Source organism: Coenobita brevimanus, chromosome 107, assembly GCF_032717465.1.
Source record: "Coenobita brevimanus isolate Jiangsu-jjx chromosome 107, ASM3271746v2, whole genome shotgun sequence".
NCBI lineage: Eukaryota > Metazoa > Arthropoda > Malacostraca > Decapoda > Coenobitidae > Coenobita > Coenobita brevimanus.
The window spans coordinates 25,552,553-25,573,598 of NC_137060.1; the positions used below are offsets into that span (position 1 = coordinate 25,552,553).

The 21,046-nt window shown below is 43.9% G+C and overlaps 1 protein-coding gene across 1 annotated transcript; it reads right to left on the bottom strand.

Moving 5' to 3' along the window:
- Positions 1 to 13,148: 13,148 nt before the first annotated feature.
- On the bottom strand, positions 13,149 to 18,286 carry LOC145416608 (cytochrome b5-like). Its single transcript, XM_080285540.1, has 3 exons — positions 18,195 to 18,286; positions 13,558 to 13,822; positions 13,149 to 13,358 (listed from the first exon to the last, which is right to left on the bottom strand). Exons 1-3 carry the CDS (start codon positions 18,206 to 18,208, stop codon positions 13,149 to 13,151), a joined length of 489 nt encoding a protein of 162 aa, XP_080141666.1. The 5' UTR covers positions 18,209 to 18,286.
- Positions 18,287 to 21,046: the final 2,760 nt, after the last annotated feature.

The following is a 21,046-nucleotide window of genomic DNA, read 5'->3' on the forward strand; positions in this document are numbered from 1 at the left end:
GAGAGAGAGAGAGAGAGATCAGTGCAATATGGCGCTGGGATGATGATGTGATATTTATTGTTGTCTTTAATTTGCCGGTGATTTTCGTCCATTTGCAGCTTATTTCACATACCTTAGTGGCAGGCCAAGACACACCACAAAACTTCCCTGTCATACCACTTCTTCGTGACTAACATTGTGTTCGAGTGTTTGTTTCTTCGTACAAGTCAGTTTTCAAGATGGAGAGACGGCAACTTTAAGCCAGTTTGAAAAGAGTGAATTTTTGTAACCTCACACAGTTCCGTCAGGTGAAAGTAGACTGAATATAGCCTTGATCTAGTGACGCTCTGACCTTCATCTCTAAAATTACGTCTGCCATCCAGCCCATTGAGGGTGGTCACGGGTCAGATATGAAGCAGCGGTGCAAGTAAACACCGATGCATATATCTACCAACGGTGCAAATATCAGACCGGTGCAAATATCGAGCAGCGGTGCATATATATAACAACAGTGCAAATATCGAGCAGACTCATCAGCTGTAGGCAATCAACCACCCCTGCAGGAACCATTACATGCAGTGAACCGATGGTCCCATGCAGCTGGTAGCGCCTCGCCACAGCAAGGCGCGGGGATTAGTGTGGATGTTTGGTTCCTGGGTGGACGCCGCACTTGCGTCTCAATCCAGTTAACAGGGGCACAATAGCAGGTTCCACATCACCCCGCTGCCTGGTTATATTCGTATGATTACCACCGAGCGTTGTAAATGGTTTCCTGAGTTACAAGAAACCATGTATTTGGCTTGCCACTTAGTGCTGAGCCACATTAAGTGGGAAGGAGACTAATAAATAGTGACAGGAAGGATGGGAGAAATAGGAAGAGGTAACAGACACAGAAAATGAATGATAGCCATGAAGGAAGAAGTAGGCAGCACTACATCAAGTGAGTGGAAGATGGGCGTCCCCACCTACCACCTTCCTTTACTAGTAATGAAGGTTAACCTCCATTTAGTAAAATAATCCACGCCAGTTCAGCAGAATGAGTAAGAATGGGTGACGAATGAGTAAGAATGACCAAGAGTGATCAAGAATGAGTGACGAATGAGTGAAGAATGAGTCACTTTCCTCACCCCAGGCCTCATCTCGCACCCCAAGCGGCCTCACAAAGTTCATTAACCTTCATTCAGGAGGCGGACACAATGCACCTTTCCCAAATTTTAAAGCCTACCCATAATTTTAAAGCCTACCCATCATTTTAAAGCCTACCCATAATTTTAAAGCTTACCCATAATTTTTAAAGTTTACCCATAATTATTTAAAGCTTACCCCATAATATAAAGCTTACCCATAATTTTAAAGCTTACCCCATAATTTAAAGCTTACCCATAATTTAAAGCTTACCCGTAATTCTAAAGCTTACCCATAATTTTTAAAGTTTACCCATAATTTTAAAGCTTACCCCTTGATCGTAAGCTTATGCCTTGGTCGTAAATTAAGGTGCTTTTTATCACAATCCTCAAATATATTTTTCAGTGTATTTGTCTGTCTGTCTAGTGAGTGTTTATGATTCTCTCTCTCTCTCTCTCTCTCTCTCTCTCTCGTTTAGCTATAGCAAGCATAAAGTTAAATGAGGTCAGTAGTGGACGATTTATTTTGCCTTATTACTGAAAAATACGTGTAATGAGAGAGAGAGAGAGAGAGAGAGAAGTGTGTGTGTGTGTGTGTGTGTGTGTGTGTGTGTGTGTGTGTGTAATCAGTGTTTTGAAGTTAATAGACAGGTAATGCCTCTACTTTTATACATCATGCATACACTTATAACACGTAGGGATGCTGGAGAGAGCCTTCACGTGGTGGCACCGCCGTGGTTATGCGAACTTCCTTCAGCTACATCCCTGTTTCCGAAAAGGAGGAAGGGGGACTGCAGGAGGAGACCAACTTCAGCCTGCAGTCCACTGGGTTAACATCCAAGTGAGCACGGGGCAATAACGGCAAAAACAAGAACAGCAATAATGATGATAATAATAATAATAATAATAATAATAACAATAACAGGGTTGCCACATGTACCCCCACTTCGACGCCTGGCCCTAGTGTTGACCTTGGGCCAACCTTGATTATGTGGCAGCACCGCACCAATTGTAAACAAATCCATTAAATGTATTGCTTAGTACACCCCGATTCTTCTTTAATTTCAGTCTTCTCGCTTATACTCCATTCTCTCTCTCTCTCTCTCTCTCTCTCTCTCTCTCTCTCTCTCTCTCTCTCTCATACTGGATTGAGGTTATGCACACTCCATCCCTTCCCCATCATAACTCAGGTTTTGAATTGTAGGAAGGGCATGGAGGCTGGCTAATCTTCCTCTCTCCCCAGTTCTAACTACATAAATAAATCTTAAGAGAGAGAGAGAGAGCGAGCGAGAGAGAGAGAGAGAGAGAGGGTATGTAACGGGAAGATGATCAGGGAATGGAGTGACAAATCAACCCTTGTTTAGTTCTTCCTGTAAAAACATATTAAATTTACGAGAGGAAATACTGTAGACTCTAAATATTTGAGAAGTTTGCCCCTGAGATGCCACAAGAAATTAACGCTAGAATTTGGTGCTAGTCACGAAGAAGTGCTGACAAAAGGAAGTGGAGCCAAATCAGGTTGAATTGCCTTGCTCGGATTATCTCTGCATGTCGTAGAGGCTTGTATAAGGAGAGAGAGAGAGAGATTTGAGGAGCGTGATCCCCCCCCAATGATTTTGAGGTGGGTCAGCCCCCTCCCAAAAATAAAAACTATCAGAAGCAGGAGAAAGATTTGATCAGAACATCTTCGGTGCGTTCGTCTGTTTACTCCAAATGTCTTCCACTAGATACAATTTTCCTACCGTATTTTTTAGTGGAGCCAGACCGCCCCTCACCAGAGTTAACATTTCCAGACGTAGTGCAAAGAGGACAGGTATGGCTTTGATATCTTAGCACATGTTATACAATGAATTCTTATTCGAAATGCGGTATCTGGGAGAGCCTAACCTCGCAATGATTCTTTGGGGGGAAGGGGGTCTGTCTCCCAGAAAAAAAAAATTATCAGAAATAGGGGATTGTGGGCACTTGGATATCAAAGAAATCAGCACACATATCGCAGGGCATTGGGTGTGCCGTGTCCATGTTATCTCATTGCACAGGGAGGAACTGCACATCTACCTTATTAGTATTATCATCATATTTTTCTCTCCCTGTCGTGGTTTTCTCCTCGCTTGCTGTCTGCACCCTACTTCATCCTATCCGTGAATGAAAAAAAGAGTCATGATGATGATGATGATGACGATGGTGGTGGTGGTGGTGGTGATGAGGATGCTGGTGGTGGATGATGATGATAAGGATGGTGGTGGTGATGATGATGTTGATGATGAATATATTTGATTATTCATCTTTTCACGCCATGAAGGCCAATAACTGCATAATAATTAGCGTGTGTGTTGTTCTTCGTAAAAATAAAAATATGACTTTTTTTTTGGAGAGCGAGTTGATCATGAAATGTGTTTTTGAGGTCTAGCACTGGATTGGACACCCCTTGGAGCCTCCTTGCTATGATGGGGAGAGGAAGGGGAGGGGGCAGGGGGAGGGGAGGGGGAGGTAGTGGTGGGGGAGGGTCAGGAGGTGGAGGTTGGGAAGAAAGAAGAGAAGGTAGAAGTCAGGGAGGTGGTGATGGTGGGGGTGATGAGTAGGAGGGGTTGATGGGGAGGGAGATGGAGGTAGGGGAAGGAGCAGGGGGAAGAGAAGATGGTGGGGGAGGTGATAGGTAGGGCAGGAGGGGATGGGGGAGGTGGAGGTGAGGTAAAGGATGCAGGAGGGGGAGGAGAGACGGTGGTGCAGGACGAGGTGGAGGTGGAGGAGGGGGAAGGAGGTGTGAGATTGTGGTGGGGGAAGGGGACGTGGGGGATAGGGAGTAGGTGTGGGGTGGAGAGGTGAAAAATTGATTATATGCCTTAACGTCTCTGTGTAGTCGCTAAGTGTTAACCTGAGACTGCTTCTGTGTGTGTGTGTGTGTGTGTGTGACTGAAATTATTGTGTTCCTGTAAATACTTTTCATGTATGTATGCATGAGTGTATTGAGAGATGGACATTAGAGAGAGAGAGAGAGAATAAATTTTACGTATATACATGCATGTGTGTGAGGATGTATTATTTATTTTTAGCGTTGTGTGTTTGGGGTGAAGCGGTAGACTGCATTGTGTATTTATCTGTGTGTGTTTGGGGGGGGGGGGAAGGAAGGAGGATTGTTCTAGAAACTTGTTTGGTAAGTTATACCGTCTGCCAACCAATCTCTCTCCCTCTCCCCATCCCACCTCTTCCTATCCCCCACCTTTTGCCCTCCCCCTCCCCTTCTCCTTCTCTCCCCCTTCCTCTCCTCCTCTCTTCTTCCCCAGCCCCAAGCTCTCCCCCCTCCCGCGATTGCATCTCTCTCCATTCCCCCTTCCCCCTCCCCTTCCCCCTTCCCCTTCTTCACCCCCTTCTCCACCCCCTTCCCCTCCCGTCTCTTCCTCTCCTATTCTTCAGCCCAAGTCTCTCTCCCCTCCCTATTACATCTCCTCACATCCGCCCTTCTCCCTCCTCCCCCTCCCCTCATCCCTTCTTCCTCTCCCTGCCCCTTTTCCCCTCTTCCCCTCCCCCCTCCCCTTTCCCATTTTTTCATCTCGTCTCCAACTGCAATTTCTTTTTCCATCGTATTTCTATTTTTTCTTTCCGTCCTCCCCCCCCATCTCCTTCCCCTTTCTCTTCTCCTTCCCCCCCCCTCAGCTCTTCTCCTTTTTGTTTCTTCCCCTCTCCTTTTGCGTCTCTCTCTCTCTCTCTCTCTCTCTCTCTCTCTCTCTCTCTCTCTCGTCTGGTTATAAATAGGTATTGCCATATTGGGATCATGTCATTTCCAAGTAATAAATCTTAGTGCTTGTTTTCCTGAGAGAGAGAGAGAGAGAGAGAGAGAGAGAGAGAATATTTTTGGTAAAGCGATTTCACATTCAGTACACGTTCAGTCTAGGCCACGACCCCTAACAAGAGAGAGAGAGAGAGAGAGAGTGAGTGAGTATTTTTGGTAAAGGGATTTCAAATTCAGTACACGTCGTCTAGCCAAGGACCCATAATTAGAGAGAGAGAAAAAAAGAGAGTATGGTAAAGGTATCTCACATTCAATCTAGCCCACACAACCCCCTAATTTCTATCACTTTAGGTGCAGGGACGATTTAAGGGGTACCTAAAGATACCCATTTTCCCTCATAATTAAAGATCATCGAATTTCAGGCAAGCAGATTTTAGGGTCGTGTACTTAAAATTTATGGCTTTCCACAGATGTTCAATACCTGCTTTCTATAGGTGTTTTTCATAATTAGTCCTTATGCTTGGTTATGATTAGTCAGGACCAAGTAAAGTAAACGTGAAATAAGCTAAAAAAAAAAAAAAAAAAAAAGACCTAAATCCGGACCAAGTAAACGTGAAATAAACTGAAGAAAAGACCTTAATCCGGACCAAGTTAGAGCAAACGTGAAATAAGCTGAAAAAAAGACCAAAATCCAGACCAAGTAAACGTAAAATAAGCTGAAACAGACCAAAATCCGGACCAAGCTAGAGCAAACGTGAAATAAGCTGAAAAAATAGACCAAAATCCGGACCAAGTAAATGTGAAATAAGCTGAAAAAAAGACCAAAATCCGGACCACGTTAACGTAAAAACAGCCTAAGTGTAAAGTTCGCCAGACAGCTGCTTTGAACTCTTTGCCAGCCTCGGGACCAACTTTCAGGGAAGGAAACACGACAGACTTGGCAGAGGTCATTGCCTTCTTGTACAGTCAGCACCAAAAATCATGTCCCCCTCTCCTTCTGTCTTCGTGGGCTTTGAGAATAAGGGTTTTGATCGTGCAGTAGCCGATGGAGGGATGGGGTGGAGAGGTATGTGAGAGGGGTGTGTGTGTTGAAGAGAGCATATGAAATTAGAGGCGGAGGGATGGGGTGGAGAGGTTGAGAGAGGTAGGTGTGTTGGAGAGAGGGATATGAAGTGAGAGATGGAGGGATGGAGTGGAGAGGTATGTGAGAGATGTGTTTTGGATAAAGGGTATATGAAGCAAGAGGTGGAGGGATAGGGTGAAGTATCCAGTGAAGGGATGGGGTGGAGAGGTATATGAGAGGGAGGTGTAAGTTGGAGAGAAGGATATGGAGGAAGAGACGGAGGGATGGGATGGAGAGGTATACGAGTATGAGGGAGAGGGTGGTGAGTTCGAGCGAGGGTAGGCAGATGGCAGAGGACAGGGTGGCATGGAGGCGGTTTGTTTTTGAGCAGCCCTTACGAGATCAAGGCGTCTGACGATAGACAGACAGACAGATAGATACATTGATAGAGAGGCGGGTAGATAGACAAAGAGACAGACAGATAGATATATAAACAGATACACAGATAGATGACACTGATGACTATGTGGCTACAGGTTAGTTTCATCACTGTCGGTTGCTACGGATCTACCAGACTGATTTGAGTGCATTGAGAGAGAAGCAGAAGAAGCTACATGAATTTTTTTTTTTTTTTTAGCGCCTGTACATTGTTGCTTGATGAGTAGCGCGGATGTAGGAGGAAGAAGAAAAGGAAAAGGAGGAGGAGGAAGAAGAAGAGGAGGAGGAGGAGGAGGAGGAGGAGAAAAGAAGAAAAACAAGAAGAGGAGGAGGAGAAAAAGAAGAAGAAGGCTGAGAGTAGTGCCTATCGACTACTAATCAATGGCAAACTCTTGTAGATAAAAAAAAAAAAATCACCACGAAGAGAAAGAAAATGTATAATCACAGCAATACTGGAATAAAAATTGAGGTAATCATAGGGAAGGGGTTAATCGTGAAGGGGGGGGGAAGAGCGGGTGACATTTTGAAAAAGGGGAAAGCGCCCCCTTCCCCGACAGACCCCCAGGAGGTTGTAGAGTAATATATTTTTATTTTTTTGCTTCCCAAATTTCGAGAGAGAGAGAGGGAGAGAGAGAGAGTATTTTTAACTACACTGTGTGACGGTCAAGATCATGTATACACTGGTACTGAATATCTTTGTACACACACACACACACACACACACACACACACACACGTCCTGTGATCCTGTCTCTGGGCTAAATCAGCGCACCCATCTCCCTCCTGCATATTTACCAACGATGCGGCCAAGTACTTAACCATGGGGGTCTAGGCTTTTTATTTATCTGTCTGTTTATCTATCTATCTATCTATTTTTTTCCCCCAACACTTCTTTCTATGCTATTTATTTTCTTACCACCTGACACTCTCTCCACCATCTGAATCTGTTGTAGTGGAGAGGGACGCCTTCACGTGGTGCCACTAATATCACTGGGTAGTTGCACTGCCTGGTTATACAAACGTCCCTCACCTCCCTCCCTGTCCCCCAAAAGGAAGATGGTCGACTACAAAAAGGAATCTTTAGCCTGCAGTCCACTACTACTACTACTACTACTCCTACTACTACTACTCCTACTACTACTACTCCTACTACTACTACTCCTACTACTACTACTCCTACTACTACTACTACTGCTACTATTATCACCATCACGACTACTACTACTACTACTACTACTGCAATTACAATCGTTCGTGTGTTATATCGTTTCAATATAGACACAGCCTTTATCAGTGACACACAGTACGATACCGACGTGAAGAATAAATAGCTAAGGAAGAGGGATCACGAAATCTGCAAAGGCTTCAGGACAGACTAGAGAGAGAGAGAGAGAGAGAGGGAGGGGGGGGGAGTTCAAGGTCGTGGGATGTTTTTAGACCCCCCCCCTTGCATACACACACATAGCAACTAACGAGACGACCGAACACATAACCAACATAAACATCATTTGTGAACAAGGATCGGTACACACATCATGGCAGGCTAGTAGTGTGTGTGTGTGTGTGTGTGTGTGTGTGTGTGTGAGAGAGAGAGAGAGAGAGAGAACTGCAAGGTGGGGTGCAGTGTTCCTACCTCTTATAGTCAAAGTAGAGAATCCACTATCCCCCCCTCCCTCCCTCCCTCCCTCCCCTCCTCCATCCATCCCTCCGTACCTTCCCTTCTTCCCTCCATCCAATTATTCTCTCCTTCCCCTTCCATCCCCCCCTCTCTCCTTCCCTCCAAGCGCCTGTTCTCTCCCTCTCCTCCCCTTCCAGCCCTCCATCCATGCACTCCCTCCCGTCCCCAGTCTGTATCTGCTTCCTCAGTTCTCTCCATGTAGCTGTTCCCTCCCTCCCCTTCTCTCCATCCTGCTGTTCCCTCCCTCCCCTTCTCTCCATCCTGCTGTTCCCTCCCTCCCCTTCTCTCCATCCTGCTGTTCCCTCCCTCCCCTTCTCTCCATCCTGCTGTTCCCTCCCTCCCCTTTTCTCCATCCTGCTGTTCCCTCCTGCTCCTCTTCCACTTACATTCACTCCCATTCTTCCTTCCTCCATTAATTCATCCTTTCCCTCACTCCCTTTCCGCTCACTATTCTTTCCCTCTCTCCATCCATCCAGTCATCAGTTTTTCTCCCTCTTCCACTTACATTTCTCTCCTCTCTCTCCATCCCTCCATTTTCCTCCCCCTTCCACTCACATTTCTTTCCTTCCATCCCTCCATCCCTCCATTTTCCTCCCTCTTCCACTCACATTTCTCTCCTTCTCTCCCTCCATCCCCTTATCCATCCATTCATTAATCCCCCCCCCCCTCCCCTTGCCTCCGTCAGATGCGTACAGTAGCACATGGATCTACACGTGCTCTCCTCCAAGCGGTAGTACGGTACATAGCACGTGGGTGTGCACGTGTAGTACTGCCGTAGGGAGAAGGGGCACTTGAGGAGAGGAAGAAAGGAAGAGGAGAGGAGGGGGAGAAAGGAAGAAGGAAAAGAGAGAGGGAAAGAGGGGGAGGAGAAAAACAGGGGGGAAGGGAAAGAGGGAGAGGAGGGGAAGAAGGGGAGGAGGGGGAGAAGGAATAAAGGGGGAGAGGGGGAGGAGGGTTGCATCACATTACACCATTCGGGTACTAACATGGAACCTCCTACAGTGGCGTTTACGTAAGAAGAGAGAGAGAGAGAGAGAGAGAGAGAGAGCTGCAGTAGTCAGTAGGCCGATGGAAAACTTATACTGACAGTGTAGCCTAAGGAAAAATAGCAAATACTACAAGGGTTCTATTATTATTATTATTATTATTATTATTATTATTATTTTCTGCGTAAAAGTATTGCTAAGTTATATTAAATCGTCTGAGAGTGGCCGATATCAAAGAAAATTCGTCCATACGGCAAACAAATAAACAAAAACAAACAAAAATCCAGTTGTTTAAACAGTTTCTTGTCCCACTGAGGTTCGATTTTGCGATATGGTGATCATCCGTCCATTCTGTGATAAGCAGCAGGAAGAGGAAGTGGAGGAGGAAGAGGAGGAAAAAGAGAGAGAGAGAGAGAGAGAGAGACTCCCCCATGCAGCCCCTCAACGTCCACCTCGCTGACCCCCCCCCCACGCCAGACTGCATTCTTCACCCCCTCCTCCCCCTCCCTACTCCCCATTCTTCCTCCATCTCCCCCTACCCACTCGCCATTCCTCCCCATCCACTCCCCTCTCTCCTGATCCACTCCCCAACCTCTCTCCTTTCCCCCTCCCCCTCCCCCCTTTTCCTCTTCCCCCTCCCCCTTCCTGTTCTTTCTCCCCTATCACCCTCCTTCTCTCTAAGCTTCCCCTACCCCTCTCTTACAGTAAAGCCAGTGGACCCACCCCTCCCTTCCCTACAATCCTTTCCCCTCCCTTCCCTACAATCCCTTCCCCTCCCTTCCCTACAATCCCTTCCCCTCCCTTCCCTACAATCCCTTCCCCTCCCTTCCCTACATTCTCTTCCCCTCCCTTCCCTACAATCCCTTCCCCTCCCTTCCCTACAATCCCTTCCCCTCCCTTCCCTACAATCCCTTCCCCTCCCTTCCCTACAATCCTTTCCCCTCCCTTCCCTACAATCCTTTCCCCTCCCTTCCCTACAATCCTTTCCCCTCCCTTCCCTACAATCCTTTCCCCTCCCTTCCCTACATTCTCCTCCCCTCCCTCCTCTACATTCTCCTCCCCTCCCTTCCCTGCATTCTCTTCCCCTCCCCCTCCCTCTTTCTCTCCTCCCCTCCTCCCTATCTCTCCCCCGACTCCTCACCAATCTTTTTGCTCTTTCCTCCCCCAGCTTCCTTTCTCTCTACCCCCTTTTCCTCACTTTTCCCTTTTCCTTTTTCTCCCCTCCTTTCTTTACCTTTATTTTCGTTATACACTTCCTCCTCGTCTCTGTCCTTCTTGATCTGTGTTGACTCTCTTGGCTCCATCTTTCTCTCCTGTTTTCCCTCAGGAGCAAATAAATAAAAATGAAACAAATAAAGGAAATAAATATAAACAAGAGTAGAATTGCTCTGGGACCTGCGGCGAGGCTAGCAGTGACTAACGTTGTCGCAAAATGGCGCCACGTCAGGTGTCAGCTGATGGTAGATTTGGATTCTCAGTCAAAGTACCTTTATGTTGCCAGAGGCCTCCTTTTAACAGAAGCAAAAGGAGAGGTTTATGAGAGGGGGGGGGGTGAGTTGGGAGCAGGGAAATGAAATGGCGGGGGACATGGAGGCGATTTGTTTTTGGCCACCTCTTACGTGATTAAGGCGTCTGGCAGTAGATAGATAGAGCGCTGGCCACTTATTGACCTGCTGGATATCGCCGCAGGTAAAAACACCCCAAAGGCAGAGACAAAACACCACAAAAAACACCTTATCGCTTTATTAATACAAAAATAAACATAAATACCAGCACACACACGGACACAGGGATTACCCAGGATGACCAGGTGATATTGGACGGCGACTGTGTATGTATGTATGAATGACGGTGACTATGTGTGTATGAATGGCGGCTACTTTGTATGTACGGCAACTGTGTATGTATGTATGAATGACGGGTGACTATGTATGTATGAATGACAGTGGCTGTATGTATGTATAAATGACTGCGACTGTGTATGTATGTATGTATGACGGCGACTATGTATGTATGTATATATGTATGACGACGACTAGATCAGGTACAGCAGTATTTAGTAACCTTCATTCCTTGAACGTATTTTGTATTTCGTGTTTAGTTAACAAAATACGCCATTAGAGTGAAGTGATAGCGTCGATGAATAATAATGATGATGGTGGTGGTGGTGGTGATGATGAGACTGAATAATATTAGATTTATGATAGGTCTCTAGTGATGGTAACAATAATAGTATTAATATTAGCACTAGAATCCATAATAATAGCACTAACACCCATAACAATAGCACTAAAATCCTTAATAATAGCACTAAAATCCATAATAGCACTACAGTCCATAATAATAGCACTAGAATCCACAATATTAGAACTATAATCGATAATAATAGTACTAAAATCCATAATAATAGCACTAAAATCCATAATAATAGCACTAGAATCCATAATAATAGCACTAGAATCCATAAAAAATAACACTAGAATCCTTACCATCTAATTAATAGCAGTGGTATTGTAACAGCGTAGAGAACTGTGTAAACTTCACAACGAGAACTTCAATTATATATTTTTTGTATTCAGACGATTTTATTCAGCACAGGGAAGACTTTTGAGGGATCAGATATCTCGATAAATCCCACCAGTAAATCCCCCAAACCTTGAATAAAATCGCCTGAAGGTAGCAAGAATAAATTTTTAAAACAGCGTCAAGAGAGTGAGGTATCATGGACAGAGATTTCAGTAACTATGTATAAAAACAGGAGGAAAATATAGCCGCAAAAATTATATATATACAGTGGGAAATTATCACACACGTATAAATAATTCCTAACTACTTTTTGACACACTGAGAGGCAGTAAACGAGGAAAGCATCACCAGTTCTAGGCACCAGCTGCTTTAACGAGAATAATTACAAAACATCACACCCTGGTAACTTAACACGGTTGTATTCCTGTGAGATTACTTGGCTCCTGTGAGTTTACTTGGCTCACCACCTCCTTCATTAGCTAGGTGGAAGGTGTAGCTGCTGTTGTGAGTGATGTAGGTTGTATAAGTTTGCATTTTATCTCGTGAGTCAAATCTAATATGGGTACGATTTGATATGTGCATTGTATGTGGGCTCTAAGTGTGTGTGTGTGTGTGTGTGTGTGTGTGTGTGTAAATCGATCAGAGGCGAAAGTCACGGGCCAAAAGTAAACATCGGGCTGGCTGTCGCAGTTCTTTGAGCAAAACAATGTAAGCAGCCATATCCAGTTAGGGAAACCGCTAGACCCACCTACAACAACACACACCTTAGCCTTTGTCAGCAGTCCACGAAGCCCATTTTCTTTAACAGCGAGCCAACAATACCACAGGAATAACTTTTAGCCGCCTCCACAGTCGCTGAGTTTTGTTATAATGCTATGTTTCTGACGCCCGCCGAGATGCAACAATGCAGCTGTGGAAGCGGCCATTTTTCTCTAAATCTACGTATGCTTGAAGCTTCCGTCCGACTCGTACCGTGATCACAGTTGAAAGAAGTAAAGCTGAAAAGATATTGAAGTCACCCCCAAAAGGGCCTCCGCGGTCCTTCAAAACAGGCTCTTATATGACCAAACTTGCAGCTCGAAAGTCGGTCAGGCTCACCCACCTCCGCCAACTCTTCCCCTCTTCACCGTTTCTTCCTCCATTTTTCTCTGGCTCTTTCTTTCTGTGCTTGTGGAGAGAAACGCACCACTTTTAGCTCCAGTTACCTTCAGTTTTCTCCATTGCTGCCGTGCTCTGGAAATTCCCTGTCTCTTCGTGGAGCTACGAAGTATATTCGTGGTTGTTCCTCGTCTGTCTTTCTTGTTTGGTTCTTCCTCTCTCCCATTGTTCATCTAGTTCCACCTTACTTGTTAGCTCCCATTCTTATTCCTTTTCTGTCTTACTTGACAGCACCCTTTACCCTCCCTTATACCCTCTTCTCTTCCACCTCACCCCCTGTTCCTTCTGTTCTTCCACCTTGCCCCCATTCCCCCTTCCACCTCTCCCCTATGCCCTCTTTTCCTCCACCTCTCCCCTGTTCCCCCTTCAACCTCTCCCCTGTTCCCTCTTCTCTTCAACCTCTCCCCTATTCCCCCTTCCACCTCTCCACTATGCCCTCATCTCTTCCACCTCTCCCTCGTCTCCCCTATAGCGTACTCCACTGGCAGGGCCCCTCCCCCGTATAGATCCTCTCCTCCTCCGGCAGTATTCCCACCAGGTATGCGTTCAGGGCTTGGAGTGCAGGTAGGGAGTGGCCCACGCCCCGGAAGGCGATGGTGGCGTCCCTTCCGGCATTCTCCAGTAGCACCTCCTCTCCGCCGGGGTGCTCCAGTAGGAATTTAGTCACGTCGAATACCTGAAGGAGGACACAAGGGGAAACACGCATTAAATGGGGAAACACCCATTAAATACGATGGGCCAAAAATTTATCGACATGACATTCAACAGAATAGATTAATTGTTGAAGTTAGGAATGCCATTTACTTCTGCATTTGTACTGACAGAAAGTGACCCATAACACACACACACACACACACACACACACACACACACACCTTATCATAGAGTACAATCCAGCAGTCGTCCATCGTGTCATGTTTGGCCACTTCGTTCAGACTGTAGCAGACCAAGCCAGTGTCCTCGTCCCTCGTCTTCCCCAGTGACGAGGACGAGTACACCTCATCGTCGGGGTAGGAGGGGTTGGGGTCTCTGTAGCCAAGGGTCTGGGAGGCTAACTCAAGGGTCTGGGCGGCGAAGTTGAAGAGGGCTTGGGGCTGCAGCATGTAGAGGGACGCTCTGCCGTAACTCTCCTTCATCACGCTGCGAAGGAGAGGAAAATATGTTACGTCTTGAAGGCTGTTTTGAGATTTGTGGGTAGGGGATTTTGAGAGAGAGAGAGAGAGTCGTATGTTCACTGAATGTTGCAATGTTTATAAGCACATGGAGCGAGTGATTGTGTTTTGATTCACACAAATGATCTAAGTGTGTGTGAGGGATAGTGTAAGTGTTTAAGTGTTTTCATGTTATGGTATGTGCGTGTGATAGTGTAAGGTTTTAAGTGTACATGTGATGCGTGTGTGTTAGTGTAAGTGTTTAAGTGTATGCATGAGTGTGCGTGAGTGGTTAAGTGTATTAAAGTGCATGAAGGTCATCTGAAGTTTGGTGAGTCAGTGTAAAGATGATAGAGGTTAGGCAAATGATTGCGTACAAGTTATAAATGGCCCGCACGTGTGATTTATTGTATACAGGTGTTGAATGGTTGCATACAGGTGTTAATTTGCTTACAGGTGTGACATGGCATACACGTGTAATTAACTGCGTACAGCTGATAAAATTGCATACAGGTGTTTATTTATTGCATGCAGGTGTTGATTAATTGCATACAGGTGTGGTGAAAGGTGTAGTGGAATCCAGAGTTATTTCGAGTAATTTTGTGGTAATGTGTGTGTGTGTGTGTGTGTGTGTGTGTGTGTGTGTGTGTGTGTGTGTGTGTGTGCGTGCCCTCAACCCATCCAGAGGTGAGAAATGAGGTCATGGTGGTAAATATGTAGATCGAGTGGATAAGAGTGACTGAATAGGTGTCCGTAAGTGTGCATGTAGAGTGATGTAGTAGTGTGTAAGGGTAAGTGTATGTAAGCAAGGGTGTATGCAGAGTGATGTCGTGTGTGCAAGGGTTATTATATGCCAGCAACTGTGTATGCAGGGACATGTTGTGTGTGTAAGAGCGAGAATATGTAACAAGGGCGTATGTAGAGTGATGTGTGTGCAAAAACGACCTTATGTGTGTGTGTAGAGTGACGTGCTGTAAGGAAGTGTGAATATAGCATCATTCTAAGTGTGGATATAGCATGATTTAGTGTGCAAGAGTGAGTTATAATAGGAAGGGTGGAAGACAGTATCTAGGGAAGTGGTATTCGGTAATGCAATAATATTTACAAGCCTTATGTTTAGGTGACTGGCTTTGAATTCACATTAAGTCACGTTCACAGCCAAAACAAAAGAAAAGAAAACATATGCTAGCCATGACGGGAAGTATAACATTAGGAGTATATCGTTAATCAGGTATTGTTATCGTTGTCTCAGCAGCCTATATCGTAAAGCAGGGATTGTTACTTTTTTCCACACAGACTGACTTACGGTAGAATTTAGTCTCGTTTGAATTAACCTATGAAAAAAATAATTCGTGTTTACGTTGGATGGTGTACCCTCTCACTTTTCCCTGCCGGCTTTCGTTTGTGTGTGTGTGTGTGTGTGTGTGTGTGTGTGTGTGTGTGTGTGTGTGTGTGTGACGGGACGCCTTCTTGATTTGCTGCATCTTTAGCTCACGGAAAGAGTAGCAGTTAAAATATTGTCTTTTACGAGCGGCCTCAGTAATAATAATCATAATAATAATAAATAAGTCGTGTAATTTCTTCTGTACCCTTGACGCGCAATTGCTACCCCCAAAAATAACTACATCAATAAAAACATAAATAAATCCATGTTTTGCTTTCTTGCAGCCTCAAACGTAAATATAAATAGATCCTGTTTGTTTTATTGCAGTCTCAAAATAAACACCGATAAATAAAAAAAATAAATAAATAAGCATTGTTAGTTTTCCCTTTTAGTCGCCTCAAAATAAATACTAGTAAATAGATAAATAAATAAATAAATAAGCCTTGTTTGTTTTCCTTTATAGTCGCTTGCACCCTCTTCGTCTAGACATTTAGGGGAATTTCCCTAGCAAAGCTGACGACCTCGCCCAACCGGTCTTGCTCTTCCCTCCCCCTCTCCTTACCCAAGTGGAATTTTCCGCTCCCCACCTGCCGCCGTATTTACCCTTTCGTAAGCGTAAATTGGGTGTGAGATAGCTTACTTTCTTGTGTGAGATAACGTACTTTCTTTAACTTTCTTGTGTGAGATAACTGTCTTTCTTTAACTTTCTTGTGAGGTAACTGTCTTTGTTGTGTGAGATAGCTTACTTTCTTTAACTTTCTTGTGTGAGTTAGCTTACTTTCTTTAACTTTCTTGTGTGAGTTAGCTTACTTTCTTTAACTTTCTTGTGTGAGTTAGCTTACTTTCTTTAACTTTCTTGTGTGAGTTAGCTTACTTTCTTTAACTTTCTTGTGTGAGTTAGCTTACTTTCTTTAACTTTCGTGTGTGAGATAGCTTACTTTCTTTAACTTTCGTGTGTGAGATAACTGACTTTCTTTAACTTTCTTGTGTGAGATAACTTTTTTTTTAACTTTCCTGTGAGATACATTTATTTAACTTGCTTGTGTGAGATGCCTTTCTTTAACTTTCTTACTTTTTCTTGTTAGATTTTTTTAAATACCTTTCTAGAGAGATAACTTACTTTCTTTAAATTTTCTTGTGATAATTTCCATCCTTTAACTTTCATATGAGATAACTTTACTTTCTTTAAATTTCTTGTATGAGATAACTAAGCTTCATTTCTTCAACATTCTTATGTGTGATAGCTTTAACTTTATATTCCCCCATATGTATACAATATGCTGTAAAAATTATGCACAGGTATATTTGAGGCACAGTTAAGTAATACGCAAAATCTTCATAAAGGTCTTACGAATCGATTGTGGTTTGATCGTAACTTTGTAATATCTATCTATCTATCTATTGCCAGACACCTTAATCCTGTAAGGGGAGGCAACAAACAAATCGCCTCCATGTCACCCTGTCCCCCGCCATTTCTTTGGAATATCATCTTCAGTAATTAATTCTCTTTTTAGTTTCGTTTTTTGTTTTTTTTTTCGGATATAAGTATGTAGGATCGTCTTCAGCGCGCACACAGATGGATAGATAGACGGAGAGATAGATAGATAGAGTCGCGTGTTCCTTTATTAAATGAAGGTTAGTATTAATATAGGGTATACGTGTGAGAAGAGAGAGAGAGAGAGCTCACGTATTGCATAATAAACACGTAGGTAAGTATATATAGAGTGTACATATATAGAGTATACATAAGGTTTGATATTTTCCCTCTGCCAACAGGCATGCTTCTCTTCAGCACTGATTTGTATTTAGTTTATCATGTTCTCGACCATAAACACGTTAAATCTCCACTCTGATGATATTTATGCCAAAGTGATCATATGTATCGTTTTGCTACATTTCTCTCTCTCTCTCTCTCTCTCTCTCTCTCTCTCTCTCTCTCTCTCTCTCTCTCTCTCAGGGTACGACTTCTGATATGAGTGGAAAATCGAAGGTTATAGTTATCCTCGTTAATCCCAAGCATCTCCACTAAAACTGATAAAATTCACTTGGAGATAGCGTGAAGAAACAGTCAATGATTACATAAAGATAAAGAAGACTAACGTAATCGAGCAGAAGACGTTCATGTAAAATGCCTCCAAGATTTCTCATGGATGAATAAAATAGTGCAGAAAAAAATCATAGAGGTTCAGAATTTTGGATGAATAAAATGCAGAAAAATGCATATATATTAAGACTTTAGACGAGTATAAATGAAGAGAAAAATGATTATATACTCAGACTTTTGATGAATAAAATGTAGTTAAAAAATTCATGTATATTCAGACAAAATAATAAGAGTTAGTATATATAAATTACATGTATAATTTTATATATTCAGACTTCTTGACGAATAAAGCCCAGAGAATCTCCATGTATAACTGTATATTCAGACTTGGTGAGTAAAGTAAAATGTAGGAAAAAAATGCATGTATATCCAGACCTTTGACGGATAATTTAAAATGCAGAAAAAATGTATGTGTATTCAGGCTCCTAAGATGATTTACTTAACTAGACAGTGCTGTTTTGGATTTCGAAAGTGTGATATTTCCATTAGTCCCATCATTAAGAGGTCGTCCATTAAAATAAGTTTTGGAGTTTTTATAAATTACAATATTGGAGTCAACCATTTGGCTGCGATGTCAATCACTAAGTCCTCGGCGAACGTCACGCGATTTCAATAAGACCCCCTTCCCCCCAAAAGAAAATCAAAATAATCTCCCTCTACATTTCGGCAGTGAATTTAGGACTTGCATTTTATTCCTCATGACGCTCGAGGATGTACTTTTAACAGGAGAAATCCACCTCAGCCCCAGAACTAACCCCTTCAGTCCGAGTACCCCATGGTGGCTCAAGACCTCAGCACAGAAGCCCTTGTATGCCTTCTGTACTGGTTAAATTCGCCAGACAATAGCAAGAAGAAAGGACGCAGAGTACAAACCTTGGTATAGACATGGCGTAGCTCCGTTTTCCTCACAGAAGAAATATTGGTCAATTTAAAGGGCTGGACTCCCTGGTGGCACTCTGTCTTCTTATCACGGAAACTCTTGCAAGACTGTTGGGAGGTTAGGTCGCGTCTGGGTTATATACTCGGCGGGAGGTCGCGTAGGGGAGGGGGTGCAGGTTAGCAATTTCTGTGAGTCATCCTTGTAAACATTACTTGGGAAAGCCCTGTTATGTCGTAAAAGGCGATTGTCAGCGGATTTGATTTTTTGAAAGAGTTGTACAGTCACAGGCCTTTGAATGGCTCTGGTTACAATGCAGGAATGTTACGTTTTAAAATATGTATTGAAATTTTTTGAAAGGCAACACTAATATTGTTGTACGCACGTGAGGGACGCAAACATCATGGCACATATTCTGGAAGACTTAGCAATTTTTCAGACACCTCCTTCTCACCACATACTATCTGCATATGGTGCCTCAGTATTCCCTTTTATATTATTTAAGCAAAGGATGTAAATGTTGGAAAAATGAAAGTGGCAAGAAAATAGTGCGTAATATGGAGGCTAAATCGCTGAGGGAAAGGTGGTAGGGTGCCATTTAAGTTTACGAACATAGGGTCCAAGTGTATCCTGTCCAGTCCTCTCCACCAATCAGCACACGAGCAAGTAGGGGTGTGGCGCAGGTCGTCTCGTGATTGGTCCTTCATGTATCGTGCCATATTGTTGACAAATTCCAGCGTAGTAGTCCCCGGGGTCATACGATATAAACAAGTGGGCTATGACGTATAAGGTGACGCATCTCAGCTCACGTTGCGGTCGAGGGAGGGGATAAGGGCGTCAAAAATGCGTAGCCCTGTCATCCGGTCTGGGGGTTGCGTCAGTCGGAGTGCCCGCTCTAACGGTCGCACGGGCTCACTATGTCGGGTTTGAGTTTTCTCCTAGCGCTCCCTCGGCCTTCATGTGCTGCGTTTGTTGCATATAGTGCCCTATGTCGTAGCAGTCTTTCTGGTTTGTTTATATCTAATAATTATGCATCAGCTCTGCAAAGGAAGTTGAGTGTATAATGTATTATACGTCTATTGTATGTTTATGTATATGTCTGTTGTATGTGTGTATATGTATGTATGAATGTATGCTGTATGTGTGTGTGACAACTCCGAACGCTGACAAACGAACTTTTGTAACGAACTTTGCAACGTCTTTAACGAACTTTGCAGTCATAGGGTCCCAGCAGCTGACATTCCGAGTTTGGCCTGGACTGACATCCTCCGAGGGGGACGTTTTACCCACGCATCTATGAAAGCTTCGTTAGTGAACGGGTCCGTAGAGTTTTTCAGTATATAAGTCTGTGCTTGTGCATTTGTGTGAGAGGATGCTTTGGCCATTTACTGTACCTGCGACGACAAACTCACCACGGCACTAGGAGGGCAGGCGCCTGGTAGGATGCAGGTAGTATTTTTGCAGGTGGAACGTAAGTCATTCACGCATTTTATGTAGTGCGAACTTAAGAGGATTACATTGAATGACAAGCCAAATGTTTACTTGTAGCTCAAGAAGACATTTACAACCCTGGGTGGTAGCCATGTACAGTAGCTAGATGGACGGCTGGTGGTCCCGTAGGTTAAGACGCTACAACCCTTTGCGACCACGCAGATTTATACTGGAGGGATGTTTATGGTTTATTGCTCACGTGATGTGCCATGTCTATCCTGACGCGGCGGTGAAGAATTGGATAACAGTTGGATATTGTCTGCTGTGATATGAAAAAAAAAAATCATTATATACTGATCTTTTAACTCCATCGCATCCAAGACGATTTCCTTCATCGAGTAACCAACTCAACCGCCGAGGGCCTTGGTTGAGGCTGCATGTAACCCCGTCAGCTCGGAAAGTCCCCCCCCCCCAGCTGAATAAAATCGTCAGGAGATAGGATGAGTAGCTAAAGATGCTGTAATGAGGTTCAGTGGGTGCAACTTTCCTACTCCCCTCTGATGCGTAGGGCGATCCACCAATGTGTTGGGTTGTATGTGTGTATGTGTAAGGAATATGCATGCACAGTAGGTATGTATGTATTAGGAATTATTTGTGTATGCATGAATATGTTAGGAGTATATGTATATGTATGTATGTATGTAAGGAATATGTGTATGGATATATCTGTGTTTGGACGTATGTACGGAATACATGGATGCATACATATTGTATGTCTGTGTACATATTGTATGTATGTATGTGTGAATGTAAGGAATATGTATGTTATATGGAATAAATGTATATGTATGTAGATATAGGTAAATAAATGTACACACGTAGGGATACATTTTTGCAACACACACACACACACACACACACACACACACACACTCACACACACACACACACACACACACACACACACACACACACACACACACACACACACACACATTCTGGTCCGAGGTTGTTTTTCCAAGTAATAGTCCCACCCTCCAACCCCGGCTCTGCCCTTGTACGCAATATACTCAAGGAAACTGGAATGGCGTATTTACCCATCAGTATCACGTAACAGTATACAGTGTGGCGTAAGACAAGAGGGAAACCTTAAACTGATCTATATTTTCGTTCCTTTGCAGCTTATTTCACGTAGCTCAATGGCAGCATAAGACAGTACTATGCCTCTTTATCCTGTTGCACTTCCTCGTGACTAGCATCATATTCTAATGTTCATGTTACAGCTCAGTATTCAAGGTGAAGTGGCAATTTTAGGTCGTTAGATTAATTCATCGATGATTTTATTCAGTTGGGGGTTGACTTTTAAAGGGGGGAGGGGGGTAGATGTAACCTTAGTAAGCCCCGGACCCGTAACACC